This window comes from Delphinus delphis, chromosome 20 (genome assembly GCF_949987515.2).
Source record: "Delphinus delphis chromosome 20, mDelDel1.2, whole genome shotgun sequence".
Taxonomy (NCBI): Eukaryota; Metazoa; Chordata; class Mammalia; order Artiodactyla; family Delphinidae; genus Delphinus; species Delphinus delphis.
Window position 1 is genome coordinate 40,337,332 of NC_082702.1, and position 16,098 is coordinate 40,353,429.

General features: G+C 52.5%; 1 protein-coding gene across 2 annotated transcripts; it reads left to right on the forward strand.

Moving 5' to 3' along the window:
• The first annotated feature begins 874 nt into the window (after positions 1-874).
• Positions 875-15,504, forward strand: SLC9A5 (solute carrier family 9 member A5). 2 transcript variants are annotated; one of them, XM_060000215.1, is made up of 14 exons: positions 875-1,112; positions 1,263-1,341; positions 1,659-1,836; positions 2,415-2,635; positions 3,109-3,311; positions 3,539-3,628; positions 3,726-3,796; positions 4,545-4,674; positions 5,161-5,249; positions 5,411-5,537; positions 9,582-9,752; positions 10,296-10,365; positions 11,035-11,169; positions 14,058-15,504. In XM_060000215.1, the coding sequence occupies exons 2-14, from the start codon at positions 1,296-1,298 to the stop codon at positions 14,528-14,530; spliced, it is 2,004 nt and encodes a 667-aa protein (XP_059856198.1). In that variant the 5' UTR covers positions 875-1,112; positions 1,263-1,295; the 3' UTR covers positions 14,531-15,504. The 2 variants fall into 2 exon arrangements, with proteins under 2 accessions (XP_059856198.1, XP_059856197.1); XM_060000214.1 differs by having other exon boundaries at positions 1,061-1,112; positions 1,745-1,836.
• Positions 15,505-16,098: the final 594 nt, after the last annotated feature.

Genomic DNA, 16,098 nt, shown 5'->3' on the forward strand with positions numbered 1-16,098 from the left:
CAGCTGAGTAGGGGCCTGGCTCCCAGCTGTGTGTGGGCTGCCAAGGCTGGGACTCTGGCTGCCTCCTGCCCTGATACCATACTGCCACTTGCCAGCCTGGCTCCCCTGAGGCACAGCTCACCTTTCCTGTGAGGGCTCTGCCCAGGTCACATCAGGGTGGTTTTCTGTTTTTATTATTATTTTTAATAAATACATATTATACATCCACAGAATGCAAGACACTACACTGGGTGTTCTCTCTTTACTCATCCCACTGGCTCTTCATAGCAACCTTGCTGGGGTTATAATTTGTCCCACTTTAATGGATGAGGAAATAGAGGCCCTTAAACTCATTCGGTATCAGGTCCAAAGTGAGCAGGAGAAGTCTGTTTTCCTGAGGCTCTTTGCCTTCAGGCTGCCCTGTCCTGCTCCCTTCTTCCTCATTCCCTGGCCCCCAAATCCATTCAACCCTGAATGTTGATAATTCAGACGTGTCGAATTCCTTAGGCTGAGAACCACCGGTGTGGGAGAAAGCACTCTCTTTCGTTCTTCTCCCGAATAAAGCCAGTCAGCAGCCAATTTCCACCTGCTGGTGGTTATTATTACTGTTGCTGCAGTTCTTACTGTCAGTGCCACCTTAGCTTTCCAGGTTACATAGAGCTCTCGTAGCCATCTCCTGCGTGATTTTTGCAGCAGTACTGTTAGGCAGGCACATGAGGAGGCATGGCCTATGAGAAGTCATGTGACAATGACAGTGCCAACATCACAGAGCTGGTAAGTGGCAAAGGCAGGCCTTAGGCTCAAGACCTAAGGTCTCCTGACCTGCAGGCCGACGCTCTCTTCACCGTCCCAGGTCCTCTCTGGGGCTACTTGTTTTAACAGTGGGGCTGGAGTCTGGGCTTGTCACAGGGACTGCTGTAGGCAGTTCAGTACCTCACCACTTGCTGTCCCTCATCTGTCCCTCGAAAGCCCCTAGAGTGCAGGCTGGCTTGCTGGACTTCCTGCTGTTCGGGAGCCTCATCTCAGCAGTGGACCCCGTGGCCGTGTTGGCTGTCTTTGAGGAGGTGCACGTCAACGAGACCCTCTTTATCATCGTCTTCGGCGAGTCCCTGCTCAACGATGCAGTTACTGTGGTGAGAGCGCTCGGCTCGCTGCCGTTCCTTGACCCCAGGCTGCCATGCTCTGACCAGGCCCCACTCCTCCCCCGGCCCTGCCTCGCCGTCTCCACGCAGTCCAGGCTGCCACCTCCCCCCGCCGCTCCTGATGCTCCTCTTCTCGCTTAGGTGCTGTACAAGGTCTGCAACTCTTTTGTGGAGATGGGCTCTGCCAACGTGCAGGCCACTGACTACCTGAAGGGAGTCGGTCAGTATTTCCTCCCTCTTGGCGGGCACTGGAGGTCTGCCTCCCCTGGGTTGCTGAGCCCCTGCCCCCCACCGCGTCAGGACAGAGGACGCTGCTCGGGTTGCCTCATTCCCTTCCCTCATGTATGGAGAAATAGGGCCCTGAGAACCTGAGAAGGAGGGCCTTTCCTGGAATCCTAGCTCTGGGACCCTGACCCCTGGGGAGCACAGTGGGCATGCACAGTGGGCATCATCCTCCACTCCCTGCCAGGCAGCAGTCTTGTCAGCCCTGGTGGGGTCCGGGCCAGGGGTCATGCTGACAACCCACTCCTCCCCCAGCCTCCTTGTTTGTGGTCAGTCTGGGCGGGGCAGCCGTGGGCTTAGTCTTTGCCTTCCTCCTGGCCCTGACCACACGCTTCACCAAGCGGGTCCGCATCATCGAGCCTCTGCTGGTCTTCCTCCTCGCCTACGCAGCCTACCTTACTGCTGAAATGGCCTCGCTCTCCGCCATTCTTGCGTGAGTCCTGGGGGCCTTGCAGGCAGGCAGCTGGGAGGGGGCACTGGAGATGGTCGCCCTCACATGGACAGAAGCAGGACCCGGAGGAGTCCATAGGTCTCCCTGAGCCCTTGTGGGAGTGGGAGCTTCAGACTCCCCTGGGGAGATACTAAGCCTCAGGTAACATTCCAGGACCTGCCTCTAGGGCTGTCCTGGGCACCCCAGAACCCAAAATTCCTCTGCTTAAAGTGCTCTCTGGGGTGTAGGCTGAGCTGGAAGTGGACTTTGAGGCCTGGTGCTACTGGCTCTGGTGGCCACAGAACTCTAAAAGGTGCCTCACACAGTGCGCTAGTCAGAGCATGTTTCTCCCACCTTCCCCCTCCAGAAGGCACCGAGAGGGAAGCCTGGAGATTCGGACCCGTTTATCCCAGGACCACCACTACCTACCCTTGGATGGTCTCCATGCCTCCCTGGGCTTTGGCTCTGAGAATCTGACATCCTGTGATGGGCAACACCCTCTCCTGTGCATGCTCAAACCCCAAGGGCTGTGCTTCCTGTGGCCCCTCCTCACTCGCCCTGACTCTCCATTCCTCTCCCAGGGTGACTATGTGTGGCCTGGGCTGTAAGAAGTACGTGGAGGCCAACATCTCCCATAAGTCCCGCACAGCTGTCAAGTACACAATGAAGACTCTAGCCAGCTGCGCTGAGACCATCATCTTCATGCTGCTTGGCATCTCGGCCGTGGACTCTTCCAAGTGGGCCTGGGACTCTGGGCTGGTGCTGGGCACCCTCTTCTTCATCCTGTTCTTCCGAGCCCTCGGTATTGCCGGCACCCTCTGCTTTCCCACCCTCCTTCCTGCCCACCCTCCCAGCTCATCTCCCAGTCTGAGTCCACATCCTTGTCAACAATTTCTAAGCCTCCCCTTATTGCTCACCCCTCCCAGCCCTTGTCAGACCTTAGCCCAGATACTTGGTGCCATCCATGCCCAGTGCCCTCCACTCCTGCTGCAGGCGTGCCCTCCAACACCCTGCTCCCACTGGCCTCCCTCCTGCTGCAGGCGTGCCCTCCAACACCCTGCTCCCACTGGCCTCCCTCCTGCTGCAGGCGTGCCCTCCAACACCCTGCTCCTACTGGCCTCCCTCCTGCTGCAGGCGTGCCCTCCAACACCCTGCTCCCACTGGCCTCCCTCCTGCTGTAGGCGTGCCCTCCAACACCCTGCTCCCACTGGCCTCCCTCCTGCTGCAGGCGTGCCCTCCAACACCCTGCTCCCACTGGCCTCCCTCCTGCTGCAGGCGTAGTCCTGCAGACGTGGGTGTTGAATCAGTTCCGGCTGGTCCCTCTGGACAAGATTGACCAGGTGGTGATGTCCTATGGGGGCCTGCGGGGGGCTGTGGCCTTCGCTCTCGTCATCCTCCTGGACAGGACCAAGATCCCTGCCAAGGACTACTTTGTAGCCACCACTATTGTGGTGGTCTTCTTCACAGTCATCGTGCAGGTGGGAGCGCCCACGAGGCTGGATGGGGAGAGGGTCTGGCAGGCCCTGGGGGAGGCTTAGAGCCTATGGGAGAGGGGCTCCTCTTCCTCTTGTGGGAGGCAGGGGGGCCTGACTTCCCAGACCTTGAGTGCAGTGAGGTGGGGATACAGAAGCTGAAGCCTAACTATGAGGAGGGAAAGGCAGCAGGGAACTGGACAGGGCAGGGCTCACTGGCTGCCTGTCCGTAGGGCCTGACCATCAAGCCACTGGTCAAGTGGCTGAAGGTGAAGAGGAGTGAGCATCACAAACCTACCCTGAACCAGGAGCTGCATGAGCACGTGGGTACCAGAACCCCATCCCTCCGCCTGTCCCTCTCTCCCTTCTCCTATTTTGAGCAGAGTCCTGATCCGGTCCCCCTACCCACCCCCCTTCTAGACTTTTGACCACATTCTGGCTGCAGTGGAGGACGTTGTGGGGCACCATGGCTATCACTACTGGAGGGACAGGTGAGGGAGCTGCCCCGAGGCTCCTTCAGCAGCGGCAGCCTCACCAGCCAGGGCAGCATGGGGGATGTGCACACTTCTGAGGAGGGACACAGTCAGGCTCAGGCTGGGCAACTTCTTCCTGAAGCCCTTCGGGCAGTACTGGCAGTACTGGTGTCCCAGTACTCTCAGGATAAGACAAGGCTCCCCAGTGAGGCCTGCGCAGCTCTGCCCTGCATGGTCTGGCACCTCCAGACACCAGCCGCATTGTGCTCAGCTGTGTCTTTGACTATCTGTCTGCCAATGAAATGAACCCTGTTTTAGAAACTCAGAACCCACCATGCTCCCCCGGCCCTGGCCACTGGGACCTGTGCACATGTTGTTCTTTCTACTAGAACATTCCTTTGCCTCCCTCTCACCTACTTAACCTCTATTCATCCTTCAGATCTTACCACAGGCATCAAGTCCTTAGGGAGGTTTCCCTGGCCTCCCTGACTAGGACAAATCCCTATCATACTCTATAATTATCCTTTATAGTTCTTACCATGGTTGTAATTTTACAGTTATATGTAATAACTTCATTAATGTCAGGCTTTCCTACAACACTGTCAGTTCCATAAGGGCAGGGACCAGCTTCAAGATTCTCCCTGACTGATGCCCACACCAAGAGACATAGGCCCAGCGCTGGCGGTGCCCCTGCCCTGTCTGAGGAAGGGCCAGCCGCCCAGGCCTTGGGGATGGCACTCAGGACCGGGCCTGGCATCCTCTGTAGGTGGGAGCAGTTTGATAAGAAGTACCTGAGTCAGCTGTTGATGCGGCGGTCAGCCTACCGCATCCGGGACCAGATTTGGGATGTGTACTACAGACTCAACATCCGGGATGCCATCAGCTTCGTGGACCAGGTGGGCCGGCAGACAATGGTGGGTGGGCAGGTGGCCAGCAGGGCAAGGCAGGAAGCGGTGACAAGCAGGCAGGCCCTGAGCAGGGAGCTGGGAATTCCCAGCAGACTCCATAGTCTTGTGAAGTGGCAGCTGCAGGAACGGGCCTGGCCTGATGCTGACATGTAGAGTCTAGCAGGCAGTACAGGAAGGTGGGAAGCAGCTGGACTCTGGAGTCAGGAGATGTGGTTCAGTTCTTATCATCTCACGCTTGTGACCTTGGGTAAGTCACTTGTCCTCTCGGAGCCTCAGTTTCAACTGTTAAGAAAGCACGAGTAAAAGTACCTCTGTCAGAGTTTTGTAGATTCAGTATAAAAAGTGCCTAGCACAGTCCCTGGAACTTCAAAAGAGCAAAGTGTGTTAACCATTGTTATTCTTTTTATTACCCTCTGATTGTCTGGGCCACCTTTCATCTGATTGCCATTTTGACCTCTGACTTGGCCCCTGCAGGGAGGCCACGTCTTGTCCTCCACCGGGCTCACTCTGCCCTCTATGCCCAGCCGCAATTCTGTGGCAGAGACCTCTGTCACCAACCTGCTGTAAGTCCTTGAGCCCCCTTCCCCTTCCTCAAGCTCCTCTCTATTGCGCCCTCTCTCTGAATCCCTTCTGGGCAAGATTTGTGAGCACCTTTGCTTCTGCCCTTCCCCTGGCCTGTGCCTCCTGGCCCGTCCCTAGCACACGTGTCTCCTCCCTCCTGCAGGAGGGAGAGTGGCAGTGGAGCATGTCTGGATCTGCAGGTGATTGACACAGTACGCAGCGGCCGGGACCGTGAGGATGCTGTGATGCACCACCTGCTCTGTGGAGGCCTTTACAAACCTCGCTACAGGGTGAGAACAGGCAGGGCAGAGTTCTGAGGGGGAGCATTGTCTGGGGAGGCCACAATGGAAGGCTCAAGAGGCAGCTGGCACCAGCTTGTGGAGAGCTATGGATGCCCAGTTGAGGAGTGTGGGCTTCATCTTGTTGGTTATAACCTTTAGTTTTTTGTTTTTGTTTTTTTTTTGAGAAAGGTTGGCCTGTTACAAGAGCTGTTTAAGAATGTCTTCTCTGGTAGCAGAGGGCAGATCAAACTGGAGGGGGTGAGTTGAGAGGCTGGGAGAGCCAGTTGGGAAGCTGGAGTGAACCACTGTGGATTAGACCTGGGTGGTCGGAAGGGAGAGGAGCACAAAGAACTGTGTGATCAGCCAGGAAGGGGAGAGCAGGAGATCCAGAGGGCTTGATGGGGTCACAGAACAGGAGTGCTGAGGAAGCCGCCTGCAGGACCACCTTAACCTGGGGGAGGCAGACATCTGTTTTAGGTAATGTGAGTTTAGTCCAATGCAGGTCATGAAGCTTTGGGGTCGGAAAGGCCCAACCCATACAGGAAGGAATCTGTTGCAACCCCACAAGGGGGCAGCAAGCCATTACCCTGAACCTTTTTGAAATGAGAAGCCAGCTGTTACCATTCTTGGCAGCTTTAACAGTCAAGGCTGTTTCTACCGCTGAGACAGATTGGTTTCCTTTAATTTTCTCCCACTGGTCCTGATTTGACTCTCTGCAGCTCTGCAGAGTAAGTCTGCAAAGGTTTCAAAATGTCTTCCTCCCACACAGACCTCCTTGCCCTCAGGCCAGCAGCTCCTGTCCTTGGTGTGTCTTCTTTAGTCATCAGAAATGAGGGCTCTTGGAGTTCTCTGGTAGCCTAGTGGTTAGGACTCTGGGCTTTCACTGCCGTGGCCTGGGTTTGGCACAGGGGCTCTTTCACCTTTCTAGTTCTGGAACTTGCCATTCTCTTCCCACAGCCCAGAATCCCTCCAGCTTTGGCTCACCACCCTGAGGCCCCATATTGTCCTTACAGTCAGGCAACCCACCATGTCTTCCTCAGTTAATGACTATTAAACCCTGTTGCATCCAACCTGTGGGGTTTTTTGTTTGTTTATTTTTTGGTTTTGTTTACTTTTTTCTTACGGAAAATCTCTGTCGTTCAGAAAACTAGAGAGAATAACTCATTTAACCACCACTCACCTCCAATAATTTTCAATGCATGGTCAATTCTGTTACATTCTGTCCCCCCCTACGCCCCAGCTACACTTTATTATCTTACAGCAAACTCCAGACATCATATCATCTCTATTTCCATATGTATCTCTAGGTGGCAAGAATTCTTTAAAAAAAAAAAGCCATAGTACCCTTATCACTTACAACAAATAACAGTGATTCCTTCTCACCTCAAATATCCAGCCAGTGGTCAATAAATACCTTTTTCCAGCTGGTTTGTTCAAGTCAGGATCCAAATAAAGTCCACAGTTTGCATTTAGTAAACATGTCTCTATTTTTTAAAAAAAATCGGTGATAGTTTTGTCTTCCTTTTTTTCTCATTATTTACTTATTGAAGAAACTGGATCCATTATCTCAGAGAATGTTCCATTTTACAGATTCTGATTGTATTCCAGTGGTGGTGTTTAACATGTTCCTCTACATACTGTATTTCTTGGTAGTTAAATCTGGAGGCCCGGTTGTATTCAGGAACATTCGATAGGTGTGCTATGTATTTCTTATTGTATTACATCAGGAAGTACATAATGACTGACTGTCTGTGGATGTGTGTGTGTAAGATTGGTCAATGGTTCAGTCCAACCAGTTCTTGTGAAGTCAATTAAAAAAAAAACTGGATTAAGATTGTGCTTATCCCTGTTAAATGTCATCTTATTTGATTTAGCCCATCATTCCATTGTTTGGATCCCATGTCTGCCACCAAATATCTCCTCAGATTCACATCATAGGAAAATTTGCTAAGCCTGTTAACTTTGTAGTCATCAAAATCAACATACAAATGTTGAACAGGATAGAGCTGAGGACAGAGCCCTGTGGCATGCTACTAAAGACTTTCCTCCAGACTGACCTTGATCAAGAATTTTTTGGGTATGGTTACTCAACCAGTTCTAAATCCACTTAGTTATGCCAGAACACCATAATTCCTCATGTTCTTCACAGAAATATCATCAGAGAGAGACAGAAGTATCTAGTATGCAGTTAGAAACATAAGATTATAGTTTAGGAGAGAGATACGGGCTGGAGATAAAGATTTGGAAGCAATCTGTATCAGAGGTTTCCTGGCCTGGCTACATCAGAATCTCCCAGGGAGCTTGCTAGAATACATATTCCTGGCTTCTCCTGGAGAGTCTGATCCTATAGTGTGCAATGGGATGAGGAATCTGCTCTTAATAAGTCCCCTGAGGGGATTCACATGTAGCTGGTCTGATGGCTGATGTTTGGGAAACACAGATGTATCCCTGGGCTAGCTGGCGCTGAGAGAGGACACTTTCACTGGGGAGGGCATTTAGAGGGGAGAGAGGGGGGCCAAGGACAACACTGAGGAATGCACATGTAAGAAAAGGAAGGGGAGCCAGCGGAGGAGAGAGAAGGAGTCCTTGGAGGGGCAGTAGCAGATGGTGTCTCGGAGGCCTGGGGCATAAGGAGGGCTGGACGTTGCACAGATGTTGCCTAACCAGAGGCCATGGCACTGCTGACCAGGGAGAAAGCAGCACACTGAAGTTGCAATCAGGCAAACCCCCCTGGAGCTGTATTTTTTTTTTTAGTTTGCATTTCTTTTTTTATTTTTTTTTAACATCTTTATTGGAGTATAATTGCTTTATAATGGTGTGTTAGTTTCTGCTTTATAACAAAGTGAATCAGCTATACATGTACATGGAGCTGTTTCTCTGATAGTCAAGGAATGGGTACTAGGGGAAGTGTCAGAATGTAAGTGTAAAAGTCTGGCAGTAAAAGCGAGGCAATGGTATCAATGGAAAGGCCTTTTTCAAGGAGGTAAGGGCAGGAGCATGCTTAAAAGCAGAGGGAGGGGGGCCAGTGTCGATGGAAGGATTGAAGATGCAGGAGTGGAGGACCGGGAGGGAGGAGGGAGCAGAGCAGGGAACTGCTGGAGGCAGGGAGTGAGCTAAGCAAAGCGGAGGCCTGGGTTGGGGAGTGAGGAGCCCTGTGAAGGAGCTGGGCCCCCGCATGCCCAGCAGAGAGGGGCACCTCTGTGTGAGCGTGTAGAAGAGGGCAGCTGGGAGGAGACTTAAAGGGGGCTCTTAGATCCAGCTCAGGGAAGCATGAAATATGAGGCAAAGGAAAGGGACCAGACTGGGGATGTGAGGCAAGACAAATGATTGGGAACATGCGGGCAGTACTTTGGGGGGTTACCACTAGGTTATGAAAAGGCCTCTCGGCAGTCAAGGGCAGAGGTGGAGACAGTCTAAGTGAGTGTGTAGTGGGCTTGGTCTTTATGAGAAAGAGTTGGAAAGAGGAGATGGGGGTGGTCCTGAACTGGACACCAATTCAGGTATCATGGGACTGAGGGGGTCGAAGGTATCAAGAGAGGGAGTCATGGAAGTTCAAAGTGCAGCCTGCGGAGTCACGGTGGTGGCTGGAGAACTGGCTAGCTGGAGAGTTCCAGCTGGACAGAGAGTCCTGTGTAGTTAAAAGGAGGCAAATGGGCCAGGCATGTGGACCAGGCTCAGATAAACAGAGGTGCAAAGAAGGAAATGCCCCCCTTGGCCTCACAGTAGCCCTGAGGGACAAGACACAGGGTCCCCTGCCTCTTGTCACGTCAGATCAGAGAGAACTGGGAGAGGGCAGTAGGGAATACGGAAAGCCAAATTTGAGGAAACAGGTTCTGGGATAAAGGAAAGTTTTCCCCCAGTGAACTGAGCATATAGAGAGTATAGAGTCTGGCTGGGTCCCTACTGTATTTTTTGTTTTGTTTTTTCAATCCATGGCTAGTTCTGGCAACAGTGGGCCAGCAGGAGCTATGGTGAACATGGGGCTGTGGCCTGGGGTCCCTGTGGGAGGCCAGGACACCCAGCCTCACGGTAGGGCGGGGCTGTCATTGTCAGTACAAAGCCAGCTGCAGCCGCCACTTCATCTCTGAGGATGCGCAGGAGCGCCAGGACAAGGAGGTCTTCCAGCAGAACATGAAGCGGCGGCTGGAGTCCTTTAAGTCCACCAAGCACAACATCTGCTTCACCAAGAGCAAGCCACGACCCCGCAAGGCCGGCCGCAAGAAGGCATGTGCTTTCTCTGGGACTCCTGTCTGCAGCTGCAGGCTGACGGCACGCAGTTTTGAGCTCCCAAGTATTGGAATCCAGCCTAGGGGGCCCCCCTAGATGGATAATTCTCAGGGACTTGGGGGCTGCAGCAGCTTGGGTTCCCTTTTGCATCTTCCTGGAGCCCCAGAAGGGGAAGGCAAGGGCTTCAGAAGGAGATCAGCCTCTTGTCCATGTGGTCACATGCTGGGAGGCAGCAGGACCACCTACCAGAGGTGAAATGGGCAGGAGAAAGGCAGATTCCTCGTTGGGGGGACTCCATGAGCTCCTTATTCAGCCCAAGCTGACGTACTGAGTGTCCTTGCTGGGGCATGTCAGACTCCACACTTGCGGGGGTGGGGGTGGGGGTGGGGGTGGGGTCAAGGGATGGTAGAACCATTGGGATTGACAGATTCCCTTCCCTGCTGCATCAGGAAGACCTGTCCTGTTGACCCCACCAGACGACAGGGTTGGAGTTTGGAGCCAGGGCCAGAGGCTTAGGGTTTTTTGTTTTTTGGTCCTTAGAAGGATGGCATGGCTAACACGGAGGCTACAAATGGGAAACCTCCTCGAGACCTGGGCTTCCAGGACACAGGCAAGCAGGGAGTGGGGTGGAGTTGAGGATGGGATAGGGAGGGAAAGGGCAGGGGCCCATCAGCCAGAAGCCTGAAGGACCTCCTCTGTACAGCATTCAATACCATAAACTGGGGCTCTTCCCCTCAGGGACTAGATGGGCATACTTGATTTCAAAGCTGAACATATCTAAGCAGTTATTAGACATCTGTGACATCAGATAGCTAACTACAGGTTACAGGCCTTGAGGACTTGGAGAAGGTGTCATAAAAGGGGGAGCTTGGTCTGGGCCTTGAAGGATGGGTGAACCCTGGTGTCCCCGTCTATAAAACCAGGAGTTTGGATGAGCTGCACACTGATGGGCCTTCCAGCCCTCCAGATGTTTGTGCTTCCAGTTGACGATGGGATCTGGGGCTGAGAGATGATGGGGGAGCTGGAAAGTGTGACTCTCCTTATGGTTTCCTCTGAGGACTTGGCTTTCCCTGTTGCCTCCTTCAGCTCTGCAGCCCCACCTCCCTTCCTCTCAAACACCCAACTCCACAGGCCAGTGCTGTAACAGCCACAGGACAAAGCAGGTGTCCCTGCCAACTGCGGGCTCTACCTGGGTAGACAGGGGGTCCGGCTTGGGGTTGTGCGGTACCAAGAGGCAGCTGCTGGTGGCCAACCCCACTCGGCTCTTGTCCCTCTCCAGCTGCTGTGATATTAACCGTAGAGTCTGAGGAGGAGGAGGACAGCGACAGTTCGGAGACAGAGAAGGAGGACGATGAAGGGATCATCTTTGTGGCTCGGGCTACCAGTGAGGTTCTCCAAGAGGGCAAAGTCTCAGGTAATGGCTTCCTCCCGCCTACCTCCCTCTGGAACTGTGCAGCTGGTTTCCTCCCCCTTCACTGATGGCCCTACTCCAGACAATACCTCTTCCTATTCGCTCATTTATTCACCAACCAGCATTTACTGGGCATCTCCTTTATGTCAGACACCTGACATACATGATCTGATTCAATCCTCACAACAACCAAGATGGGGAAACTGAGCTCAAAGGAATTTGGGACTTGTCCAGAGCCAGCAGAACCAGAATTTGAACCTGACCCACCCGATTCAAAGCCCAAAGCCTTTTTACTGCCATGCCGCTTCCCTTTACTCTCTGGCGAGAAACACAAGGTGACAAGCAAACCTAACAACAGGCTCCGTTGTGACCCATGCTCAGCACACCAGCCCTCAGGTACAGACCCGGTGAGGGTGGCAGCCTGACCTGAGAGAGGAGCCTCAGTTGGCTCAAGCACCCTAGGTGTCTTTTAAAAAACATATTATAGAAAATTTCAAAATATACAATAGACAGAATAGTAAAATAAACTTCCCATCTATCCACCAGCCAGCTTCAATAATTATCTACTCCTAACCAATCTTATTTCATCCATACCCCTCACTATGCCCCTCTCTTCACTGGATTCTTTTGAAGCAAATCTCAAATATCATTATCACTTTATCAAAAAATACTTCAGCATGTATCTCTAAAAGATAAAGATTCTTCTTAAAAATATAACCACAATACCATTATCATATCCAAAATCTTTGTTATCAGATATCCAGTCAGTGTTCAAGTTTCCCTGATTATCTTAATATTTTTTTACAGTAGGTTTGTTCAAATAAAAATCCAGACAAGACCCACCCATGAAATCTGTTGATAAGTCTCTTTTAATCTACAGCGGTGATTCTTAAGAGGGTAGTGGTGGAGGGATTTTGCCCTCTAGGGGATTGTCTGGAGACATCTTGGGTGGTCACAGCTGGAGGGCTACCTCTGCAGTGAGTGGGTAGAGGCCAGGGATGCTGGTAAACATCCTACCATGCACAGGACAGCCCCCCTACAACAAAGTATCTCTTCCAACCTGTCAATAATGTCAAGTCTGAAAAACCCTGATTTATAGGTTCCCCCCACCAATACCTTTTTTTCTTCCACTGGATTTATTGAAATAACCTGATTCTTTGTCCCCCAGTCTTTCCTTGTCTGGATTTTGCTGATTGCATCCCCAAAGCATCATTTAATATGTTTCACTGACCCTTATATTTCCTCTAAACCAATAATTAAATCCAGATCAGATCTGGTAAGCATACTTCATAGGTGTACCTCCTATTGCATTCATCACACCAGGAGGCATCTGGGTGTCTCTCTTTTTGTGAGGTTAACGTTGATAACTGGATTTAGCTGTTGTTGGCTTGATCCGTCCATTATCAAGTTCCCTGTCAACTTTTCATCAGACAGTCTTGGCAGCCACTGGTGATCACTGCCAGATCCAGCATTTCATTAGGGGCTGCACAGTGGTGATAGTCTATGTCTCTTTTTTCATCTGCATTGATTAACAGTAATTCTTCTATAAAAAAAACTTCCCTTCATCAATTACTTAGTTACTTTGAGGTACAGTTCACATAGGGAAGAATGGATAAATGCTTGAATTTTTCATTTTATTTATCAGTTTTCATACCAACAGTTAGTTCCCCAGCATCCTCTAAAGGTGAACACTGAAGTTTTTTTTTAAATTAATTAATTAATTAATTAATTTTTGGCTGTGTTGGGTCTTCGTTGCTGTGCACAGGCTTTCTCTAGTTGTGGTGTGCGGGCTTCTCATTGCCGTGGCTTCTCTTGTTGCGGAGCACGGGCTCTAGGCGCATAGGCTTCAGTAGTTGTGGCACGTGGGCTCAGTAGTTGTGGCTCGCGGGAGCTAGAGCTCAGGCTCAGTAGTTGTGGCGCACGGGCTTAGTTGCTCCATGGCATGTGGGATCTTCCCGGGCCAGGGCTCGAACCCATGTCCCCTGCATTAGCAGGTGGATCCTTAACCACTGCGCCACCACGGAAGCCCAACACTGAAGTTTTTCGTTTAGTTTTTGTTGTTGTTAAAATTCAATCCAGCATCCCAAGTCTTTCAAGAGAGGTAGTTTTACTTTCAATCACAGAATTAATACATTTCATAACATACTCAGTCAAGAGTTTTGGAGTGCTCAGGACTTTATCAATGAGCAGACACATACTGAGCACCTATTATACACAAGGCATTGAGCTTGACTTTGGAGAACAAGGGGTGGTAGGTGGCCAGAGGGCTGCTCTTCCCCAGGTTTCCTCTTTCAGAACCTCAGACTTCCTGTAATGCAGCGGCCAGGCCTTCCATGCTGGCTGCCAGCAGTTCTGGGATTCTCAGGTCCTCTGGGCTCTGGCATCCCCCTCGCCGGCACAGCTTTAGCCTGTTGTTAGGTTCACATGAGCTCACACTCCTGGACTCTGTCGCACCAAAGGGCTGTGGTGGGAACTCAGGCAAGGAGCCCAGTGGCCAAGCCTCAAGATCTTCCTCACTCCGCTGCTGTCTCACCCTGGGATGGGGCTTGGCAGGATGTGGTTTAAGACTAGCACTGCAAGTTGGGTGAGGGCTGATCGTAGATGGGTTTTTTCTTGCCTTGATCCCGCTTTCTCTTGCTTTAGTTATTTTCACTTGTTCAATAGGTATTTGTTGAGCAACTGCTATGTGCCCAGCCCTGTGCTAGGTGCTGGGCATACTATGGGGAGCAAAACCAGCTGTGGCGCTTCCACGCGGCAAGGCATGCATCAAAAAACTGCACACGTGGGTGTTATGTGGCAACTGTGGAGTGAACTGATTTATTGAAAGTGTGCTTATACTTGAGAAAGATTCCACTGGATTGGTAATGAGTGCATGTGTACTCTGTCCCCAGGGAGCCTTGAGGTGTGTCCAAGCCCACGCATCATACCCCCTTCCCCAACCTGTGCAGAGAAGGAGCTGCCCTGGAAGAGTGGGCAGGGGGACCTGGCAGTCTACGTGTCCTCAGAGACCACCAAGATTGTGCCCGTGGACATGCAGACAGGCTGGAACCAAAGCATCTCGTCCCTGGAGAGCCTGGCATCCCCGCCCTGTACCCAGGCCCCACCTATGACCCGCCTGCCTCCCCGCTCACTGGTCACTGAAGAGCCCCAGGCCCCTCTCAACCTGCCTTCTGATCTACGCCCTAGCTTTGCCTTTCCCACAAGCCTGGCCAAGGCTGGCCGCTCTCACAGCGAGAGCAGCGCTGACATCCCCCAGCAGCAGGAGCTGCAGCCCCTCATGGGACACGAGGACCACACTCATCTCAGCCCAGGCACCGCCAACTCCCACTGGTGCATCCAGTTCAACAGAGGTGGCCGGCTGTAGCCCAGGGACTCGAGGAGGAGCAGGGGGCCGAGCCCCTGTGGAAACCTTCCCTGCACAATGGGCAGAGGAGCCCACTCAACCTGACATGGGGCTAGAGGGGCCTGGACTGAAGTAGCAACTGGGCTCCCTTGGGGCAGGTCAGAAGGGTCTCCTGGGCTGGTCCTCACAGGGACCTTTTTCACCACCCTCCCTGCTTCTAACTCCTGCCACTTTCCCTTTCAGTAAGGCCCTTACCCTGGCTCAAGACCCAGTCCAGAGCTTCTAGGGGCAAGGCCCAGAGATGCAGGTAGTTGATGCCCCTTCCCCAGAGGGTCCTCATGGGGTGACTCTACGCAGATGTTCTTGCCCCCAAAGCAAGGGCATCATTCCTCAGCTGACACTGGCCTTTCCTGCCCTCCATCTCCTCCCTAGCGCCAGTGCAAGGACAGGACCCTGGCAGAAGGCTCCACGAGGGGCTGGTCCTCAGAGGGTATGGGGTGGGAGGTGCAGCAGGCTTTGCTGCCCTGTTGGGTCAGCTACCCATAATCAATTTGTTTAGGGCAGTGGGAATCTGTCTCCACTCCTTGCTTTATCTCCTTCCCTTTGCTGCCAGTCACTGGGGCAATAGTTCCTCCTTTTCCAGGACTATGGCCACAGGGCTGGGCCAGGGTTCACAAGAGGGCTGCTTCTTAGCCAGGGTTACTCTGAGGGATCTGCTGCTCTGTGTCCAAGTTTGGACCTTTCAGATCCTTGGGTCTGGGTTTTATGAGGAGGGGAGACGATGGTCTCTGGGCTCCCACCCACATTGTCACCTTGTTATTCCCCAAACAGGAAAGGAGCCAGGTATCCCAGGGCCACTGCTCCACTGCTCTGGGGCTGGGATGTCTGGCTGCAGTGGTAAGGGGCTGACTGGGTGGCAGGTGACTTTCCTGGGGTTAGCGCCTGCCCTGTATTTTGTACTTTGAACCTAAGATACATTAAACATCTCTTGGATGGATGCGTGTCCTGTGTCCATGTGTCTGGGGGTTCTGGGGTGTGGGCAGGAGGCAAGAGGGCAGGTGGTGAGGGAGATGGAAACTGCCAACTCCCTGCCCCAGGGCTTCCTGGATAGAGAATGGGGGGGGGGGTCCTGGGGTCCTGGGAAGGACTGTTAGGCCCTATGGCCCTCCCTCCCTCCTCTCCCATTCCTTCCCAATACGTCACCTTACAGGATGCCTGCAGTCCGGGGGATTGCTGTATGGGCACAGGGTCACAGAACTGGGAGTCCACAAAATGGGAACAACCTGTAGGAAAAGAGACCCCAGAGGTCAGGTGCCAAGGTGCCCAAAGATGCAGCCACCACACACCGGGACCGGACAAGCCTTCCTTAAACACCTGGAGGGAGGTGTAGGACAAATGAACAGAAGTGTTCTGCACCTGGCGGGTGGGAGGACAATCTCAAGGGAGCTGGTTACCTTGAGTGTTTCTGACACAAATTGGATACTGTGGGGTCCAGAAACATTTAGGGACAGAAATCCCTGATAACAGCAGACCCAGATTCAATTTCCACTGTGCTGGAGAATTAAAAAAAAAAAAAAAAAAGTATCTAT